The sequence below is a fragment of the Tupaia chinensis genome, unplaced genomic scaffold, assembly GCF_000334495.1.
Source record: "Tupaia chinensis unplaced genomic scaffold, TupChi_1.0 Scaffold000361_2, whole genome shotgun sequence".
Classification (NCBI taxonomy): Eukaryota; Metazoa; Chordata; class Mammalia; order Scandentia; family Tupaiidae; genus Tupaia; species Tupaia belangeri.
In genome coordinates this window covers 5,462,210-5,482,487 of record NW_006159858.1, presented here as the reverse complement: position 1 = coordinate 5,482,487, position 20,278 = coordinate 5,462,210, and the positions used below count along the sequence as shown (strand labels likewise).

The 20,278-nt window shown below is 36.3% G+C and overlaps 1 protein-coding gene across 7 annotated transcripts in view; it reads right to left on the bottom strand.

Moving 5' to 3' along the window:
• The window catches only part of NBEAL1 (neurobeachin like 1), a 209,066-nt gene that overhangs the window by 76,861 nt on the left and 111,927 nt on the right, over positions 1 to 20,278 (bottom strand). For all 7 annotated transcript variants that reach the window (XM_014589572.2, XM_027773657.1, XM_027773656.1 and 4 more), the window contains 13 exons: positions 19,202 to 19,291; positions 16,673 to 16,841; positions 16,182 to 16,315; positions 15,060 to 15,219; positions 14,843 to 14,945; positions 14,139 to 14,295; positions 11,039 to 11,197; positions 9,480 to 9,639; positions 8,243 to 8,331; positions 4,713 to 5,288; positions 4,200 to 4,375; positions 3,324 to 3,477; positions 2,890 to 3,018 (listed from right to left, as the gene is read on the bottom strand). In XM_014589572.2, the coding sequence (XP_014445058.1) occupies positions 2,890 to 3,018; positions 3,324 to 3,477; positions 4,200 to 4,375; positions 4,713 to 5,288; positions 8,243 to 8,331; positions 9,480 to 9,639; positions 11,039 to 11,197; positions 14,139 to 14,295; positions 14,843 to 14,945; positions 15,060 to 15,219; positions 16,182 to 16,315; positions 16,673 to 16,841; positions 19,202 to 19,291 (2,256 nt within the window). The remainder of the gene's footprint in view (positions 1 to 2,889; positions 3,019 to 3,323; positions 3,478 to 4,199; positions 4,376 to 4,712; positions 5,289 to 8,242; positions 8,332 to 9,479; positions 9,640 to 11,038; positions 11,198 to 14,138; positions 14,296 to 14,842; positions 14,946 to 15,059; positions 15,220 to 16,181; positions 16,316 to 16,672; positions 16,842 to 19,201; positions 19,292 to 20,278) is intronic.

Genomic DNA, 20,278 nt, shown 5'->3' with positions numbered 1-20,278 from the left:
TCTTTCCCTGGATATGAAAGAGGTAGCACAAAGCCCCAGTTGCTGCTGGCAGCCATTTTGTGTCCATCAGGGAAGCTGGCTTAAGACAAGCTATGAGAACAGCAAACAAATGGAAACAGCCCTGAATGAACCGTGCCTTGAACGCCACTATGGAATTCTCAATGGTATGAGCCAATCAATCTTCTTAACTAAGTCAGTTTAAGATAGTGTTTCTGTTATTTGGAATATAAAACATACTCAGTTCTCTGCATTTGCAGGTTTCACATTCTTGGATTCAACCAACTATAGACTGAAAATGTTAGGCTGTGGCTGATATGTAGTATAGAGTCAGGTCTATGACAGCTGTACTTGTATTGAATATGCACAGATTTTTTGCCTGACATATTCTCTAAATAGTACAATATAACAACTATTTACATGGTATCTCATCATATTAGATATTATAAATAATCTAGGAATGATTAAAGTATATAGAAGGTGGGCCAGCTCTGTCACTTGGTAGTTAGGGCAGCCAGATGCCACATGGCCAACCATATAGTTTGTTTCCTGGACTCAGTGGCTTGAGAAACATGCTGGGTACATGTTCATGTGTGCCCAGAATGGTGGAGCAATGGAAGCAAAGGAATCGTGGAGTGATCATTCCTCATGGGGAATGTTTTCTCCCTCTTCCTCTGTCTTTCTATGTATGGCAGGTACACATGCCCTTTGGCTAAAATAAAGTATATGGGAGTATATGTGTAGGTTATAAGCAAATACTATGCCATTTTATACAAGGAACTTGAGCATCCATACAGTTTGTTAACAGTGGGAGAGGGGTTCTCTTGGAACCAATACCCTCATGGACAGCAATGGATGACTATATTCATAAAGGACAGGTATTTAAGAGTCCAAGTCCTTGATAAGAAAATTAACTACTCTGAATGTTCCTAAGAAAAATACATATTCAGGGCACAAGCCCTGGCAAAGGGATAATCTATTTTACTCTTAAGCTTTGGTCCTATACCCCAACATGAAAAGTTAAACTAGATCGACTAAAATGGCTCTCCTTAGAGAAAGATCTGAGATCTAAGTCTCAAAACCAAAGTAGGAAAAATAACAGACTATACTTACTTTCCCTTAGCCCTATATACTTATTTTGTATCTTCTTATTTTGCAAATAAAGAAAAGCAAAAGAAAATAACAAAGTATCAGAATTGTATTTTTGCAAAAGCTGGCCTGGGCTGCACACACAGGTCATTCCAGGCCAGGATAACAAAGAGATCCTATGTAGTCTTTTTATGCAAATCTTAACAAGGACTTGCATATCACTGGAGAAACAATCTATAAGATGGTTCACACCCAGGGCCAGCAGGTGGCATGGTATAAGGGTGCTGGACTTCTGCATGGCTGACTGTGGTCTGAGTCCTGGACTTGGCGGCTTGCTTTCTCACTTTCTCTCCCCCCCCCCACCTTTCTTTCTTGCTCTGTCCCTCTCTGGTCAAATTTAAATAAACAAACAAATAAAGTTAAATAATTCTTATTAAAAAAAAAATGATGTCTCACATCTTTAATACCTCTTCTAGAAAGTAACGCTTCTCCACCTCCTCCTATTTTCCCCAATTCTTTTTCTCACTTTAGTCTTTGATTATGACTAAAGGAACAAAATTCCAACAGAGACCAATGATAAAAGAAAAAAAAATTAAAAACTACAATCAGGAAATACCAATATTAATATTTGAAGTTTTTTATAAGTGTTTTTAGAAATAATATTTACATACAAAGTTGAATGTCCAATGCTTTGCTTTTTTTTTTTTCAGTGCTTTGCTTTTAGCTTAATATTATAGCATTAAATAAACTGTTCAGACATTTATTTAAAAAACATACAAGGGCCAGCAGATGGTATAGTGGACTCCCATCTGGCCGACCATGGTTTGAGTCCAGGACCCAGTGACTTGAAAATCACACTAGGTGTATTCATGTGTGCCCAAGATCCCAGGAGGAGAATGGAGGAGAAGGGACTGTGCCCTGGCCATCCCCCCTGCAGGGGGTAACTTCTCACTTTCCCTCTTTCTCTGTCTCTCTCTCTGGCAAGCACATCAAAAGCACCTCTCTCTCACTTTCCTCCTCCCAATTCTCTCCTTCTTTCATCCAGGGTAATAAAAAAAAGGAAAATGAACCAATCATACAGTCCTACTTTATGTGACTAATATGTCTAACATAAGCTATGTGTAAATCCCATAAAAATAAACTTTTAAATTACATGAAGTCATAAATTCAGGAAAAAATCATTACTTGCCTCTCAAGTCCCTGTCTGATCTGATAAAACTGAACTCTGAAGAGCCAGCAGATGGCATAGCAGTTATATCACTGGACTCACACATGGCCGACCATGGTTCAAGTCCTGGACCCAGTGAACTCAAGCCAGGCATGTGTGTGTCAGTGTGAAAGATCCCAGGAGGAGGAATGGAGAAGGGATTGTGGCATGGCCATCCTCCTGAAGGGTGATTTCTCAATTTCTCTCTCACTGTCTCTGTCTCTCTCTCCTGTGAGCACATGTGCTCTAAAGTAAAAAAACCTCTAAATAAATATAACTGAACTGCAATTGAAATCATGGATATTTTTTGAACTAATGAAAGAATTAAAAGGCCAGCCAGTGGTGTGGTGGTTAAGAGTGCTGGAGTCCCGCATGGCCAACCACAATGTGAATCCTAGACCCAGCTGGCAGCTTGCTTTCTCACTTTCTCTTTCTCTGTTCCTCTCTGGTCAAATTAACATAAATAAATAAATAATGATAAATAAAATAATTCTAAAAAAATAATTAAAGTACTGAAAAGTCATTTAGTTATCACATAAAAACATAACCTGTACTGCATGCAAATAAATAGAAATAATGTAAAAGAATTGACAAACCTGCAAAGTACCCCTTCCAATGAATCCTAGAAGCAACTGGATCTGAATCTGAGAGAGTTTTACCCACACTGGACTTTCATTATACCAGACTGAAAGACAGTCAAAGAGCAGCGTCATATCTTCCAAAAGCTATTACAAAGGCAAAATCAGGAAATAAAGACATTTAGTTTTTCAATCTGATTATAAGGTTTTCCCAACACCAATATACATCATAAATATTTCAAAACCATTTAACATTCAGTTGGAGGAAGCCAAAAATAATCATCATGGTAATGGCTAGCAAAATCTGTGACTATTTATTACTTTACCTTTTCTGTTTATTGCATCTGATTAAATATAATATCAATGCTTTAAAAAAAGGGAGTGCAAAATTTCTTGCTATGAATGAAGTACCTAACTACGCAATATTTAACTCCACAGGGATGTTACTGTACCTTCTCAGTCCACATGTTTGAATTAACTAGTCCTTCTGATTGCAGAAAATCCTGTATGATCAGCATGAGGCGGAAGGCATTTTCAGCAGACACTGGATTCATTTTTGACTCTCTGTTTTCTGTGACTGTCCATTCTAACATCTTCTGTAGCAAACTAAGTGTAAAACAAAGTCCAATTAAAACCACTGTAAGCTTAGAAAGATACTAGGACATGGGAAAAAAAAAAAAAAAACAATTATTTATTAGAAACACCATATCTCCAAAGATTCTGGCAGCTATCACTAAGATGCTGTGGATGGAAATAGAACAACCTTTTATGTGTGGTGTATCTATCTTTAATGTAAGTAATATTAAAAGTCAAAATAAAAGTTACCTGGTTTACTTGACTATAAAAAAGAAACTATGACAGTAATTCACATTCCACTCTCCATGAGCCCTACTGTGTCTTACAGAAGGTCTAGCCCCAAGGAAAAACAAAGAGATAAATCTTCCCTAGTGTGCCGCTATGAACAGTCTTCTCATCTACTTGGGGAAGTAATTCTCATTTCCTTTAGCCCACAAACACTCAAGTTTAGATAAGCCTACAGAACACAAAGCATGAAGTCATCAGATGTACAGAAAACAATTTACACAAGGAATCTGTCGTCACTTAAAACCCAAATTTATTTAAGATTAAAATCCCTTCACATTGGAGTTAGTTTTAGACTTTGCTCTAGATCTAAAGTCAATGGCAAAACATGGGAAAAGAAAAGAAACACAAAGCTTTTCCTTTTCTCTCTCTATATCCAATGAATTCTGAGTAAGTGTACACTAACTAGTATTATTTTAGATTCCTGGTCATCCCAAAAGCAGAGAAATCACTAACAGAATGCTTACGTTAGTTTTATTTCATCTGATGGTCGAAGTAGTTCACTGGATATCCCCGGTTTAGTTAGTGCTGAAAACACTTGTCCCCGTTCGATCCAAGCATCATCATCAGACTTTTCTAGTCCCTTACACATTACATAATTTAATATATTTGTCAATAACTGAAAAAGCTCCTCCTCACATCTCTATAAAAAAAGATAAGGTAATACTGAATTAGTGGGAGGAGGAGGTGTTAAAAGAACATCCTAAGAACCATCACAGATACTGACTGTAACCGTTTAAAGTATCTTTTCAGTGCCTTGATGAACTCAAAACTTTTTAAGACCCTAGAGATACTGTACAAGTTGAATCAGACACTGGCTTTGCTCTCAAGATATAATCTAGTGACTTCTAGGGCTTCTAAATCTTAGATCATGAGTCTTAGCACATACACTAATATGAAAGTGTCCACAAGTGCCCACGCATTTCTAAGGATTAGAAGTATCTAACAGACATGAAAATGAAAGGCATAAGAAAATTTACCTCTTGGCTTTCCAATAAAGAGGAGTCATCACTAGAGCCCATGTCATGTGTGATGCTGCTTTCTTTGTCAGACTGCACAGAAAATGACTTAGCAGACTCCACTGGGGATGGCGTGCTAGGCAGGCTGTCTGGCATTTGACTTCCACTATCACTCAGTTCACATGAGTCAATTCCACCGAAATCTAAACTCAAATGTGAAGGGTTACCGTGCCAGAATTCTTCCTGATTCTCTGATTTGAAAGACAATTCTCCCACAGAGCTATCTTCTTGAAATAATGGTGTGTTTGAGTCTAGAGATCGTCTATCCTCCAAACTCCACTGATCTGATGAAGCATTAGTAGAGGCAAAAGAGCTGGTTTTTTCTTCATCTGTCTTTTCATCAAAGTTCCTCTTGATATCTTCAGTTGACATATGTTTATCATTGTCTTTCATTAATACAGCTCTACTGGGCTTATTAGGAGTATTTTCATTATCAAAATTTGCTTTCAAAAAAAGCCTAATAAAGGTGTCTTGCCAACCTACTTGTTGTGATATTTGATGTGCTGCATCTGGTTGGGAATGCAAAATCTGTAAAATCTGCAAAGAAATTAAGAATACAATATTCTTTAAAAAAGTACACAGTACTTTATATTAAAATAGTTCTCAGTTATTTTAATGACAAGTAATTTAATGAGAAACTGTGGAAGATACACTTTCAAAAGATAAAGGTTTTAATTAGAATATAAACTAACTGGAGGACTAAAATTATATTTCCAACTAATCTGCATATTATTCATGGTACAAAGTTGGGATGCACTAAAATATTTGCTGAAAGATTAAAAAAGAAAACTAAAATGAACCTCTATATATTACTCATGGTACAAAGTAGGGATGTACTAAACTATTTGCTGAAAGACTAAAAAAAAAAAAAACTAAAATGATCCTCTCTATATATATAAATATATCAAGGCACATGTTACTTATTTTTTTAGTTTTGCTATAGGGCACACGTGCTAAACAGTGTGACAGAGAGAGTGAGAGGGAAAGTGAAAAATTATCCCCTCCTAGGGGAGAGAGTGCCATGCTGCAATCCCTTCTCCTCCATTCTCCTCTCAGATTTTGGGCATGCACACACACACATACACACACATGCAGAGCATTATTTTCAAAATACTGGGTCCAGGACTCAAACTGCACAGTTGGCCACATGGAATCTAGCTGCCTCAACCTCCCTGCCATCTGCTGCTCCAACACATGCTATCAATTTAACTTGCAGTCAGTCAGAAAATATAAAGAACATAATGGTATATGTAAAATGAATAGAGTGATATCCTCTCAACATACTACTTTCCATTAACCTACCACATTGTTCAGCAAATATGAATTAATATCGACTATGTATTGGGCACCATTCCAGATCCAAGGGATAGGGGAGTGAGTAGGACACACAAAAACCTTTGATGGAATCTGGGTAGACCAAGAATACTATTTTCCCATTTCATTTTTTTTATCAGGCAAAGGTACCGGTTTTTGCTTTTGCAAAAACTTTTTTCAGTAACATTAAGTCTATACTGTACAAACAAAACAAAAACTAAAATTTAATTACAAAAGTAAATTCCAGTAAGAAAATGTCACTGCTTCACCAGCATTAAGAAGCTGAGATTAAAAAGTAGACACTGACATGGCAATGACCTCTACTATCTGAATGACTTCAATTTTTTTTTTGGATAAAAACAAGTTCTTAAAAGTCATCAGCAATTTAGTTTAAGACACTATTATCACAAACTCAATAAACCTCTATATAGATGAAAGAAACTTTGGCTCCTAGAGTTTTAAATAACTCATAAAAGAAGTTCTAACTCTGGTAAGTTTCTTAACAGGACATGAATAACAACAGAACATGAGTAAGGACTTCACCACAAACAATACTAACATATGCTGATATAGAAAGTGACGTATGAAGTTTCTTTCTACACTAATGCTATCAGCCAGTGAGCTAACGTTATGCTATGGTGAAGAACACCATTTTGCTTCCCTTCCAAAGTAAGCTTTGCTTGGCAAGGAAATTTCATGATTTTTTTTTTACTTTAAAGTTTCCATAAAGAAAGATTTATTTTATGTACATAAAACAGATAAAACCCAAACTACACTGAGAGCAGTTTCTACTTAATGGCATACTAAAAGGAAAGGGTCAATTTATATGATCTACTTCAAATTCTCAGTCACTGTCACAGTTTGTGGAAACGTAAACCAGTACAGGGATTCTGAAGAATACAGCAAAATCTTTCAAAATATAAAATATAAAATCCTATGATGCAGCAAATCCACTTCACAGAGTACATTCTAGAGATAGAGAATCATACAAAGACGAAGATACACAGACTTTTTTATGATAATATGTACATATACATGTGAGAAAGAGAACGAAGCACCCTTGACAGGGTCTTGTCATACTGTGACTCCCTTTCCCCAGCCCTCTAGCTCCTGAGGATTCTGAGTTCATATGTACATCTGTCATATTTCATATTTTCAAGCTGACCTGGAGATCTGAACCCAGGATTGGCTACAAGGTTTCTAGTCGCAAGACACAGGTATTAACACTGTGCCATAGCAGTGGGGACAAAAAGGTCAATTCATTTAAAAAATAGAAAAAAGTTCGTTGTAGGCCAAATGCTCTTACAGAGAGAGAGAAAGAGAAAACGAGAGAGGAAAAGTGAGAAAGCACCCCCTGGGGGATAGCCACGCTGCATTTTTCTTCTCCTCTCAGGATTTTGGGCATACACACACACACGTACCTCACGTGTCTTTTAAGCTGCCAGTTCTAGGTCTTGAACTGCACAACTGCTAGGTGAGATTCAGCCACCTCAACCACCATGCCACTAGCTGGCCCCTAAAAGGATATTCTTAATAGCTGCTTATTACATGGAAAAAAAAAAAAAGTAAAAACTAGAAACAACCTAATTTGTATTAGTAAATTACCAGGCAAAAAAATTATAATAGCCATAGAAGGAAAAGTTAGAGCCATTTAAGAAAAAGATCTGTTTTTTGAACTAAGAGATAAGTACTGTGAAATAATTAGGATATAAAATCAAAAGCAAAAAGCAAGGAGACAACTTAAATAGACACATCAGTAGGTACCAGTGGAGGAGAAAAAGAATTATGATAAAAACGGGGCACGCGGAATAACTATATATTTTGACTTAAAGGTTATATGTGTACTGAAGACATATCATTGTTAGAATACCCATACACAAATTAAGGAAATTCTGTCAAAAGTTCAAAAGATTCAGAAACCTAGAATATTGTACATGAAATAGAAATGGTCACAATTATTGAAGGTTTTGATAGAGAAACTATTCTCTACTAACTATTCTCTAAGGTCTCAGGTATGGCAAAAAAGAGCATAATTCAAAAAGGATACTGTTATTTATTAAATTATGTTATTTATAAAAGAAAAGAAAACTTCTATCTGCTGCAAAATACTTAATGAAAAGTTATCCACAATATAATGATGATGCTACTGTTAAAATACATCCTAAAAGTTTACTAACCTTTCTGCAGATGATCACTCTGACATTTAAATGTGCTCTGTGAGATATATATACCACAGATAACAGATCTTTGAAATTAATAACAGGATCTATGGTGGGGGGAAAAAAGTCAAAATTAAATCTCAGAGATAACCAAAGAAAAAACTGTAGGTAATATTTGTGGTAAAAGCTAAAATAATTGCTTCACTTTAAAATTAAGAATTATAAATACATTTAAATTCTATTTTATAAAATAGGTTTTTGAATGCTTTATGCTTTCCCGAGTCAATGCTAAGTAAATATTCTTTTCTTTGGATACATGAACATACTAGCCACACTGCAGGGCTCTTATCAATGAAACTGTAAACCACTCAAGATAAAGAATCTTATCTTAAACTCAAAAGCTCTAGTATGTTGCATAAATAACATAGTTTGTGGTAGGTACTGAAAAAAAACTATTAAAAAATAAGAAAAAAACCCTAGCTGTGGTAGTGTGTGCTAATAGGTGCCACTACTCAGCATACTAAGGCCACATGGGAGGCCTGGCTGCAACTTCCTGACCGTCTAAAAGTCAGACACAGCCTACAGTTCCAGTGATTAATCTCAGTGACTCAGGAGGTGAAGGTGGGAAGATATGGCAACATAGTAAAATCCGGTTTTAAAAAAATTTAGAATCAAAAAAGCATATCTAAATTTATAATGGTTTTCATTTTGCTCTAAACATTGAAGCTCCTTAAGCCAGCAGGTGGCGTGGTAGTTAAGGCAGCTGGATCATATATGGTCAACTACAGTTGAGACCCAGACCCGCTAACCTGGAAAACATACTAGGTTCATGTGCATGCATGCCCAAAATCCCAAAAGGTATGACAAATGGAGAAGGGACTGCAGCATGACCATTCCCCATGGGTACTTTCTCAATCCCCTCAACACTTCATCCCATCTCTCTCTGGTGTCTTCTAGCAAAAATTAAAAAAAAAAAAAATGATCGAACTGCTATACATATTTTCTCTAGTGTCCTTTTCTAGTTATGTCAGTTCAATCATTAACTTAATCACTCAATCAGTTATAGAGTTGGTACTATGCTATGCCCAGAGGAGATTAAAAACAAAACCAGAAACCTAAAGTACAGTATCTAAGAAAAGTCCTGTTGAATCGAAAGCAGGTAACTTCAAAAGCAACCTGAAAAAAGGAGGAAAGAAAAAACTCTTCAGAAAAAAACATTTTTTAAATGCATTAGGATTATTAGCCTTTGTCATACCTGTATGAATGATCTGGTTGGAAAGGTTTTTAATAAGAGAAGTATTAACAGGCGCTTCATTAAGAAGGAGTCCCAGTCCTGAATAACCAACCTCTCTGAGCCGAATACGCTGTTTACTACGTTCATAAACATTTGTGCATTTCAACATTTGTTCCATAACCTGGTCACAACAAGTAAAATATACTTAACATAGAGAACAAAGAACAATTTGTCACTTAGGTTAACAAGGAATAAAATATTACCATATATAGTTTTGGAGTGTCATTTTTATCTGAAAGCATAAAAATTTAAAACACTAATAGGAAGGAACACTTCATACTATCATTAAAAATAGATTTACGAATATATTGGACCAAAACACATCCATAATTGAATAACTAATGTTTAAAACTAACTTAAATATAGGGAATGAAAGAGAAATAATTTTAAATTTTCTTTCTTAATGGCTAAGGCTTATATAGAAACAAATCACATAGTTTGTAAAATGAACAATGGTATGTCCAGATATCTCTGGATCAATTATAAAACAGTTACCAAAATAATTTTCAAGGACAAGAAGACATTTGTGAAGCAACCCATCCATATGCTAAAACGGAGGACTGAGTAACAGCCCCATGCTTCTAGAGTTGAGGGCAGCATTTTTCAAGAGAGATACTCACAATCTAAAGGAAGCTGTAATCTTAACAACGTCAAGAGCAATCCCTACCTCATTTTCAGAGAAGTAACATTTCATCTCCATAAAGGAATCCTAGTGTGGTCAGATGCTTTAAAGAACAGCCTCTGAGGTCACTATAATGAACACTCAAAAGAGACCAAGCCAGACCATTTTTACTGCACCTCTGTTTGCCAAAGTTTAGAGACTTTAAACATAGGCAATCCAAACAACCCTATAAATAAACTTCGTAACCTAACTCTAACAATTTAAGAACAACTATTACTGGTATTAGACATAGTGAACAGGAGAATAAATCTTGGGGAAAAATACATTTGTGATAGATACATGCCTGACTCATCTACCTGTGGTTAGCAAAAAAGCAGAGGGGTGCTTCAGCCAAAGTTCAAAGATGTATATATTTTGGATAGCTTAATGAAATATATTCCAAATCCTTTAATGAGTTAGTAGACCCTGTAGCCTGTTTCCTATCTGAAAAGTGGGGATAATAACAAAACCCACTTCATAAAGTTGTTGCAAGAACTAAGTTAATATGTAAAAGCACTTAGTGCCTGATACAGTGGGTGTCACCTAAGGCTAGCTATGACTTAGCTGTTGGAATGTTCTGAATTGCCACAGTATAATCCATTGTAATCAAAAAGGTAATGAGAGGCTTTAGTTGGAGGAAGGTGTGATGAAGTAGAATATTCCACTGAGACGACTTATCAGATCAAAATATAGTTTTCAAAATATGCAAACAACCAAAATGTAAAGTAAATAAGTAAACTGAAGAACTTAAAATTAGATATGAATAAAAAGCTTACAGTTATAGAATGGGTATACTGCAAGCAAATTCATATATCCAAAGATGCACACAAATGTAAAAATACTTAAGAAATATTTGTACCTTAAAAATGATTTCTCTTAGTCTGTCAGAGTACTTCTGATTTAAAAGCAAGGCATAAAGTATCTCAGCATTTCCTGGTTCAAAAAGCAGTAAGAAAAGCTGACCTCTAGTTGGGCTGGTACGTAGGAGACTGAAGAGCACATCCAAAATTCCAAAGAGCTTTTAGAATTAAACAGCACAAAACAACCACACTATTATATACTCATATAGATAAAGTCATAAACCACATACAGCTATTTAAGTAAATCCTGTATAACCTAACGAACCCTGTTTGGCGTTTTTTTTTCTTTTAAGGTTTTTACCAGATGGTGTGCTCACCATAGAGAGAAAAAATGAGAAACCACTCCCTGAGTAGTTGGCCACTCCTCAACCTCTTCCCCTCCATTCCCCATGCACAAGGGCCCAGCATGATCTTCAAGCCGGTGGGTTGGAATTCAAATCGCTGTTGCCCATGTGACCCTCCAGTGCCTTACATCTTAACCATTCCACCTGCTGGCTCCAACCAATCAAGTTTTTTTATCCTTCAACATGCTTTTGGCTTACCCTATTTCCTTTTGCAGATCTTCTCGCTATTCATGTTCACCTGTTTAAACAATACCTATCCCACTTTGTGCATATCAAAAAGCATACATCCATAAAGCCTTTCCTGGTCTTTTCAATAGGTAAAACCTTCCTATAAAAACCTCATAGCTCTTTATAGAAATTATCATACTCTCCTCTATTTCACAGTTATTTGTGAATCTTTATAGTTGACCTCTGCTCTCATTATGCTAAACAATTGATAATTCATCACTATATTTACCTGCAATGTCTAATGGTATTCTATATATTTAGTGAGTTCTCAACAAATAACTCATTGACAGAACTGATCATGAAAAATAACAGTGGCTGGGAACCAGCAGTTGGCGTAATGGCTATGTCGTTGGACTCCCACGTGGTCGATCATGGTTCGCTTGAAGCTCATGCTGGGCGCGTGTGCGTGCGTGCCCAGGATCCCGAGAGGAGAATGGAGGAGAGGGGATTGCAGCGTGACCATCCCCCCCAGGGGGGTGATTTCTCGCTTTCTGTCTGTCTCTCTGTCTGTCTGGCGAGCGCACGCGCCCTATAGTGAAAAACCTCTCAAAAAAAAAAAAACAAAAAAAACAGTGGCAATGAATCATGAATATAGCTATCATGAAAAAAATAATGAGTTTTTGAAGCAGTACAACCTTACAATAAACCAAAGTTAACACATTTATATAATATCAATTATAAAGCAATGTAACCACTGAGTATACAAAAAACATCTATTTTAGTCAACATAAATTAAGCATGTTCTAATCTGTGGTATTGAGAGTGTTACATAGAAACGGCACAGGCATAGAGATAAATACATTTGGGTTTTAGTTCCAGATTTATAAAATGTATCCATTTTTAACAGAAATAAAATAATCTCTCTATGCATTTTCAAGTGTATAAACGGGAAAGATAATTCCTGGTCTATATATTTTATATCAGTGGTTCTCAAATATTATCAAGTGCACCAACATCACCTGGAGAGCTTAATTCACTAGTTTAATCAGAACTGTATTTGCAATTCTAACCAGCTGCCAGGTAAAGCTGGTCAAGGCCCCTATGTTAAGAACCACTGCCTTAAAGGACAGTGATTTTCAGGTCAATCAGGTGGTTTGGTGGTTAAGGCAGCTGGATTCCATGTGCTGGACGGTGCAGTTCAAGTCTTTGACACAATAGTTTGAAACTCACACTGTGAATATATGCGTGTGTGTCCAAAATCCTAAAAGGAGAGTGAAGAAGAAAAAGCAGCAAGGCCACCCCCCTAAGGGTGCTTTCTCTCCCCTGCCCCCCCCTTCCCACCCTGTCCACAAGCAGAAGAATCCTGTAGCAAAAAAAAAAATTTTTTTTTTAATGAAAAAGGACAGTAGTTTTTAGGATTAGACAATTTTACAATTTATGCAAATTTTTTAAAGAGATTTTTGCTATAGGGTACACGTGCTCATCTGAGACACAGAAAGAGACAGAAAGACAGTAAGCAAGAAATCAGCCCCCAGGGTGGTGGCCATGTCACAATCCCTTCTCCTCCATTGTCCTTTTGGTATCTTGGGCATGCACGCACACACACCCAACATGAGTTTTATGCCACCAGGTCCAATAAATAGCAGTGGACTACATGGGAATCCAGTGATCCAATCATTATGCCTTCTGCTAGTCCCTCTATGCAAAAATTTTATGAACCTATATCATACTAAAATCCATTTTAGCAACTTATCTAGTCACTTTTTTTTATAGTAAAATATACCAGATGGACCATAAAAATAGGTTTCAGAATTGCCAAATAAAGCCAACTATTTCCGTATTTACATTTCCTGGCCAGCTTAGTAAATAAATTACATCGCCACATATAATATTTTATTAATCTTCCAGTTAGTAGATAAAATCGATATTCTTTATGACACTTATACATTTCATTCCTTTTTTTTTTGAGAGAGATTTTTTGCCATAGAGTGCATGTGGTCTCCAGACAGAGACAGACAGAAAGTAAGAAATCACTCCCTAGAGGAGATGGCCATACCACAATCCCTTCTCCTCCATTTTCCTCTTGGAATTTTGGGTGCATACGTGCCTGACACTGAGTTTTAAGTTGCCAGGTCTGGGGCTTGAACCGTGGTCAGCCACATGGGAGTCCAGCACCTTAACCACTATGTCACCTGCTGGCCCTCCCATTTCACTCTTAATGTACATATATACATATGTAAGTGTGTATGTACATATATATATATTTATTTATTTATACACACATACATATAGATTTTTAAGGTTTTTGCCATAGGGCATGTGTACTTTTTAGAGAGTGACAGAGAGACAGTGAGAGAGTAAGTGAGAACTCACTCCCCGGGGATGGCCACGCTGCAATCCCTTCTCCTTCATTCTCTTCCTGAGATTTTAGGAACACACAGAGAAACATGAGGCATGATTTTCAAGTCGCCAGGTCCAGGACTTGAACTGTAGTTGGCCACATGGGAGTTTAGCACCTTAACCACTACACCTACTGGCCCCACAACTTAAATATTAAAAAGAAAGAGATTTATCTTAGGCATAATACCTGTTCTTCTTCATTAGTAGCAGCTATGTAACCTATAATACTTTGTATCTCTTCATGAGTTCCACCTTTGCTCAGAAAATATTTAATTAATCCATACAAAGAAGTCCTTATTGTTCGAATATCATCCTGAGATAGTTCACTATATTTACAACCATTTCTGAAACAGAAAAGAGTATAAAAATTGAAATAGAAATTTTTACTTCTTTAGGTTTTTTAATATAACAGAATTCACAGTTTAAGAAACATCTATCCATGTAATAATTATAATTCAAGGTACTTTTGGTTTCTTTTTAAGAAAAACCTTTGACATTAAGAGTTCCAGTAACAAAAATTAAAAATATTAAAACAGCTTACATTTATACAGCACGTACTACATAGCAGACACAGTTGTAAATGCTTTACCACATTATTAACTCATTTAATTTAATTTTCAAAACCACCATAGGAAGTCCATAGTTTTATTACCTCCTTTTCAGAGAGGAGGAAACTCAAGCACAGAGAAGTTCAGTAATTTTGCCTATAGTTACACAATTTATCAATTCAAAATTTAAATCCAATGTACATGGATTCATTATTCATCAACCTCCACACTATCCTACCTCTTTGAAGTTAAAGAATTGCTAATAAGCAAAAAAAAAATCCACTTGTTCCAGTGAAATAATAGACATAAGAATATATTAAACAGAAAGAGCAAGGAATCATACCCGTAATAAATCCTAAGTGTATCTAGGAGAAATTGCACACCATACTTCTTTCGGAAAACTCTCCTGCTATCTTTAATAATTGTCGACAGATACTGTATATGTCCTAAAATAGAAAGTTCACATGTAAATAATATACTTCATTTTAGAATGAAGTTCATATAGGCAGTTACAAATTTCTAAATCAACTACAAAATTTTATCTGGCAGCTTGTTCTCACCAATTCGAAAGGGAAAATCTCCACGGTTCCAAATGCGGAAGTCAAAGAGTAAATATTGGTACATTTGCTGCAGGAGCTGCATATTTTTCTCTAGTGATACCTGCTCAATTAGTAACTGAATTGCCATCAATACATTAACATCCATCAAGGTACCTGGCATCTGAAATCAAACAAATATGGGTTTATAAAGCTCAGTTTTAATAAATGTCACTAAACTACAGGGACCAGCAGATGGAATAACGGTTACGTCACTGGACTCCCACATAGTTGATCGTGGTTCGAGTCTTGGACCCAGCCCCTTAAAATTTAGGATGGGCACGTGTGCGTGAGTGCTCAAAATCCTGAGAGGAGAATGGATTGCAGCGTGGCCAATCACCCCGGGGCAGGGGGGTGTGATTTCTTACTTTGTGTCTCTCTGTCTCTCCAGCAAGTACATCTGTCCTATAGCAAAAATCTCTTTAAAAAAAAAACCCTATAATTTTATAGCAATTGTTCAGAACATTAATTAAAAATATATGTAGGTTCAAAATATATAAACAACATAAGCCTTAATTTCCCAATGTAACACTAGAACCTATTTTCCTAATGAGGTAGTCCTAAAACACTCTCCTTTTTTTGGAGAGGTTTTTGCTATAGGGCATGTGCGCTTGCCAGAAAGATAGAGAGATAGGAAGTGAGAAATCATCCCCAGAGGGGATGGCCATGCCGGAAACCCTTCTTCTCCATTCTCCTCTTGGGATCTTGGGCACGTGGGCACGCACACACACACATGCGCCTGGCATGAGTTTAAGCCACGGGGTCCAGGACTCAAACCACGGTCAACTACATGGGAGTACAGTGACATAGCCATTACACCAACTGCTGGTCCCATCCTAAAACACTCTTACTTAACATTTCTCAAATATCCCAAATACTAAGTCATACATTGTTATACAAAATAAGTAATTCTTGTATAAAATTATTCCATAAAAGTTTTAAAAGCTGCCTGTAAAACAAATCATACCCATTAATGTAACTTAAGCTATGCTATTGAAGTTTTAAAAAATAAATTTATTGGGAAGAAAAAAAATACCAACTGCTAATTACAACTATCAACTATATCAACAATGTAGACTTGCTCACCTTCTGAAGTAAGGCACCAAGAGTCGCGACTCCATGGGAGTGAATAAGATTATCCTGGTTGATAGGATGTCTCTGAATAAAGTGTTTTACAATCAAGATAAATGTTGCGACTAGATTTCTCTCTAATCTTGACTCTGTAGAATTGGGGATATGTCACTAATTATTATAATTAGTCTAATTACTTTTATATCACATTCTACATCACAATGCACACTGCATAAGAAAGTAATCTGATTCAGTACCACAAATTTAACAGTTGTGGTCATATTTCCAGTAAGAGTATAAACTACAGGTAATCAACATCTTTAGTTTTTTGGGTTTTTTTTCTGTCCAAAATACTACAATCTGAACTATATTAGTAAAATCAGGGATAGCTGCTACAGCTACAAAATGGTTATTTTCTCTCTAATGGTGCTAAAACATTTTAATCTGTTTTCCAATTAATCCTCAAATTACTTAATGACTATACTATGTTAATTTCAGCTTAATACCTGATGCCTTCGTGGAGGTCAATACCATCCGATCTTCTTCTGCAGTTGTTATCAACTCAGGAACTGTGATTGTATTCATTCCCTCAGAAATCTGTCCATCACTTAAGTGGCTGATTTGTTCCAATAAAGGAAATAGTACATTTAACCCACCTATACAGTTTATAATATCCTAAAAAGAAAATTACAATTTTTCAATGTCATTAAAAAAGGGCAGTTTTGTTATTTAGTATCTACATAGCATGCGCAAAATTACAACTTGCTAAATAAACCTTCAAGCAATATATAGAATAAGCTGAAGGAAACTTTGTGTGATCAGACATGTTAAAGAATAACAGGGTGGGGGAGGTTACCATAATGAATACTCAAGAGAGACCATGCCACAAAATTTTTACTGCACCTTTTTCCCCAAAGTATAGGAATTTCAAACATAGGCAAAGTAGAAATATAACTGACTTCTCTACTTTTAGTTAGCAAAAAGACAGAGTTGGTGCTTCAGGGAAAACTCAAAGTTTGAGATACTGGATAGCCTATAAAACATCTCTATCAATAAATTTTTTGATAAGTTACTAGTCTCTCAGGGCTTAGTATCATCACCTGTAAAATACAGATTAAAATAATATCTATTCCATACAGTTGTTACGAAGACTAAGTGAGTAATATGTGAAGAGTAGTACCTGACGTATGGTGGGTGCCATGTAAGGCTAGCTATTATTAACTGCTAACATGTTCTGATCTGATCTGCCATGTGGACCCAATTTAAGTCTATAAACAACCTCTTCGTAGTCTTTGCCCTTTTTTTTTTTTTTTTTTTTTTAAAGAGAGATTTTTGCTATAGGGCCTATGGGCTCACCAGAGACATAGAAACAGAGAAAGAGAAAGTGAGAAAACATCCCCCAGGAGGGATGACTATGTCACAATCCCTTCTCCATTCTCTTAACAGGATTTTGGGCATGCATGCAATACGTGCCGAGTGTGAATTTCAAGCCATGGAGTCCAGACTCTAACCACAGTAGACCATGTGGGAGTCCAGTGCCTTAGCCACTATACCACCTAATGGCCCCTTTCTGTCCTTTCTTAAAAAACTAAAATTCATTTTGTATATTTGAGATTTACAACATGATATTATGGTGTGTGTGTGTGTGTGTGTGTGTGTGTGTGTGTGTGTTTAGGTATATGCACACAAAAGGATACTACAGTGAAGTTGATTAATATATCTACCATCTCACATACAATTTTGAGTGTGCGTGTGTGTGTGTGTGTAAATCAGCTACAATCTATTTAATCCTAACAGATGAGTTTTAACTGACCAGGAAAGTTTTTCTAATTTATCAAGTTGCCTTATTATTTCTTTCAATTTTATGTAGACTATAACTTCTATTGGGTTGTCAGAAAAGTCATGATGCATTTTTGCATAGAATAAATAAATACATTATGACTTTTTCAACAACCCAATATTTAAGATATCTTTTAAGAAAATACTGTATTTGGGACCAGCAGTTAGCATAATGGCTATGTCGCTGGACTCCCACGTAGTCGACCGCGGTTCAAGTCCCGGACCTGGTGGCTTAAACTCACGCAGGGCACGTGTGCATGCGTGCCCAAGATTCCAAGAGGAGAATGGAGAAGGGATTACGGCATGGCCATCCCCCCTGAGTGGTAATTTCTCGCTTTCTGTCTCTCTGTCTCTGTCTGTCTGGTGAACGCATGTGCAAAAACCTCAAAAAAAAGAAAGAAAATACTGTTTTTAAGAAATAGAGTTATCTCTGACTATCATTTTAGCTTAAATAACTTTTATTAACTTAATCACTCAGTGAACAACTATTTATTGCATATTCCCATACTAGGCACTGATGAAAAAAGCAGTGGTTCCTCCTTTGAAATTCTTAACTACTAGAGAGTAAAACACTTACCATTCTTATAAGTGAAATAATAAAGTGCTACAGATATCCAGGCAAGAAAAGTTAACAGTTTTGGCAAGTAAGTAGGGGCCTCTAGATGGAAGCATCTGCATTTCGAGCTCCAAATACCTATGAGAGCCATGAAGAAGGCAAACAAGACAAGACAGCTAGAGGGCAATGCGAAGAGGGAAAGTTACTCAGGGTGACCTCAGGGAAGATCTGAATCTGTGTGAGGTTGACAGGTAGGAGAGACTGTAAAGAAGGAGAAGTATGTGATACAAACGAAAATGGATAATCAATGAAGTTTCTGAGAGGGCTAGGAGGGAGTGAAATCCATCACACAGTTTTAGGGAATAAATACCTTAAAAGTAAGGCAAAGAACTAAGAAAGCACATTTTTCTTACGGAAAATGTTGAGCTCATGGCATAGCTTATGAACCAAATTTCAAACAAATCAGTCATTCAACCACTGTAGTCATTCGACTACTTATTTCTCTTTTAAACTGTACATTTGCATACCATTCTAACTAATACCTATCATTCAAATCATATGGTAGTATTTAAAAGACAACAATTTTAAAAGGATCAGTAAACTTACACAATATGTTTCCCATGGTTTATTGTTAATTTACCTTAATGTCCCAGTTCACGACTTTGTTTCCTGTTAATCTTCCATGCAAACAGTTAGTAGATAAATCAAGACAGATTGAATTTTGGCAGGCCTAAAAAATAAAAAGAAAGAAAAGAAAAGGTATAGCAAACACCTAAGTGCAATTAGAACAAAACATAACTTTAACCATATATAAGATGCCTCTTCATAATTTGAAAATGTATGTAGCAAAGTCAATTATAAGATTTCCAGAATTTGAATTTTAGCATTTTTCTCTGTCTCTTGAAAGAAAAAAAAAAGGGACTAGATTCTCAAGCACTCACTCTTCAAAAGCAGGTTACTGATACCTGTCATCAACAGATAAGCTATATCTAAAATTTGTCATTTACCAGTGACAGAGTGTTAAGTTACTCCTTTTTTTAAGTGAATATATGCCAACATATTTTTGGCTTTCATAAAAAAATCAATCTTATTCCCATTAGTATTTTTCTAGACACAATTTCATAATATACACGAAATGTGTGATTATGAGAGAAATCATAGAACAGAAAAAAATCTATCAATATCAAAATCCAATCAGCAGGCATAAGACACTATCTCCATGTCACTAGAAGACAATTCTGTTTTCATTCAGACTAAAAGTATACTTTAGAGGCCAGCAGATGACATACAGTTACATTGCTGGACTCCCACATGACTGGTAACAGTTTCAGTTCCTGGACCTAAGGGCTTGAAACACACAACAGGAGTATGTGTGTGCATGTCCAAGATGGTGTGATGAGAATGAAGGAGGACAGTGTGGGCCGTACCCGAGGGTGATTTCTCACTTTCTTTCTCACTGTCTCTGCCTCTCTCTGGAGAGCTCACATGCCCTAAGGTAAAAATCTTTACAAAAAAAAAAAAAAACAAAGAAGAAGAAAAAAGCAGGGGAGGGGGGTAGCAGGTGGCATGTGCCCTCAACCACTGGACTCCCACATGGCCAACTACGGTTAGAGACCCAGATCCAGTGGCTTACTTTCTGCTTTCTCAACTTACTTTCTCTCTCTCTCTCTCTCTCTCTCTCTCTGTCCCTCTCTCTCTCTGTCCCTCTCTAGTGGAA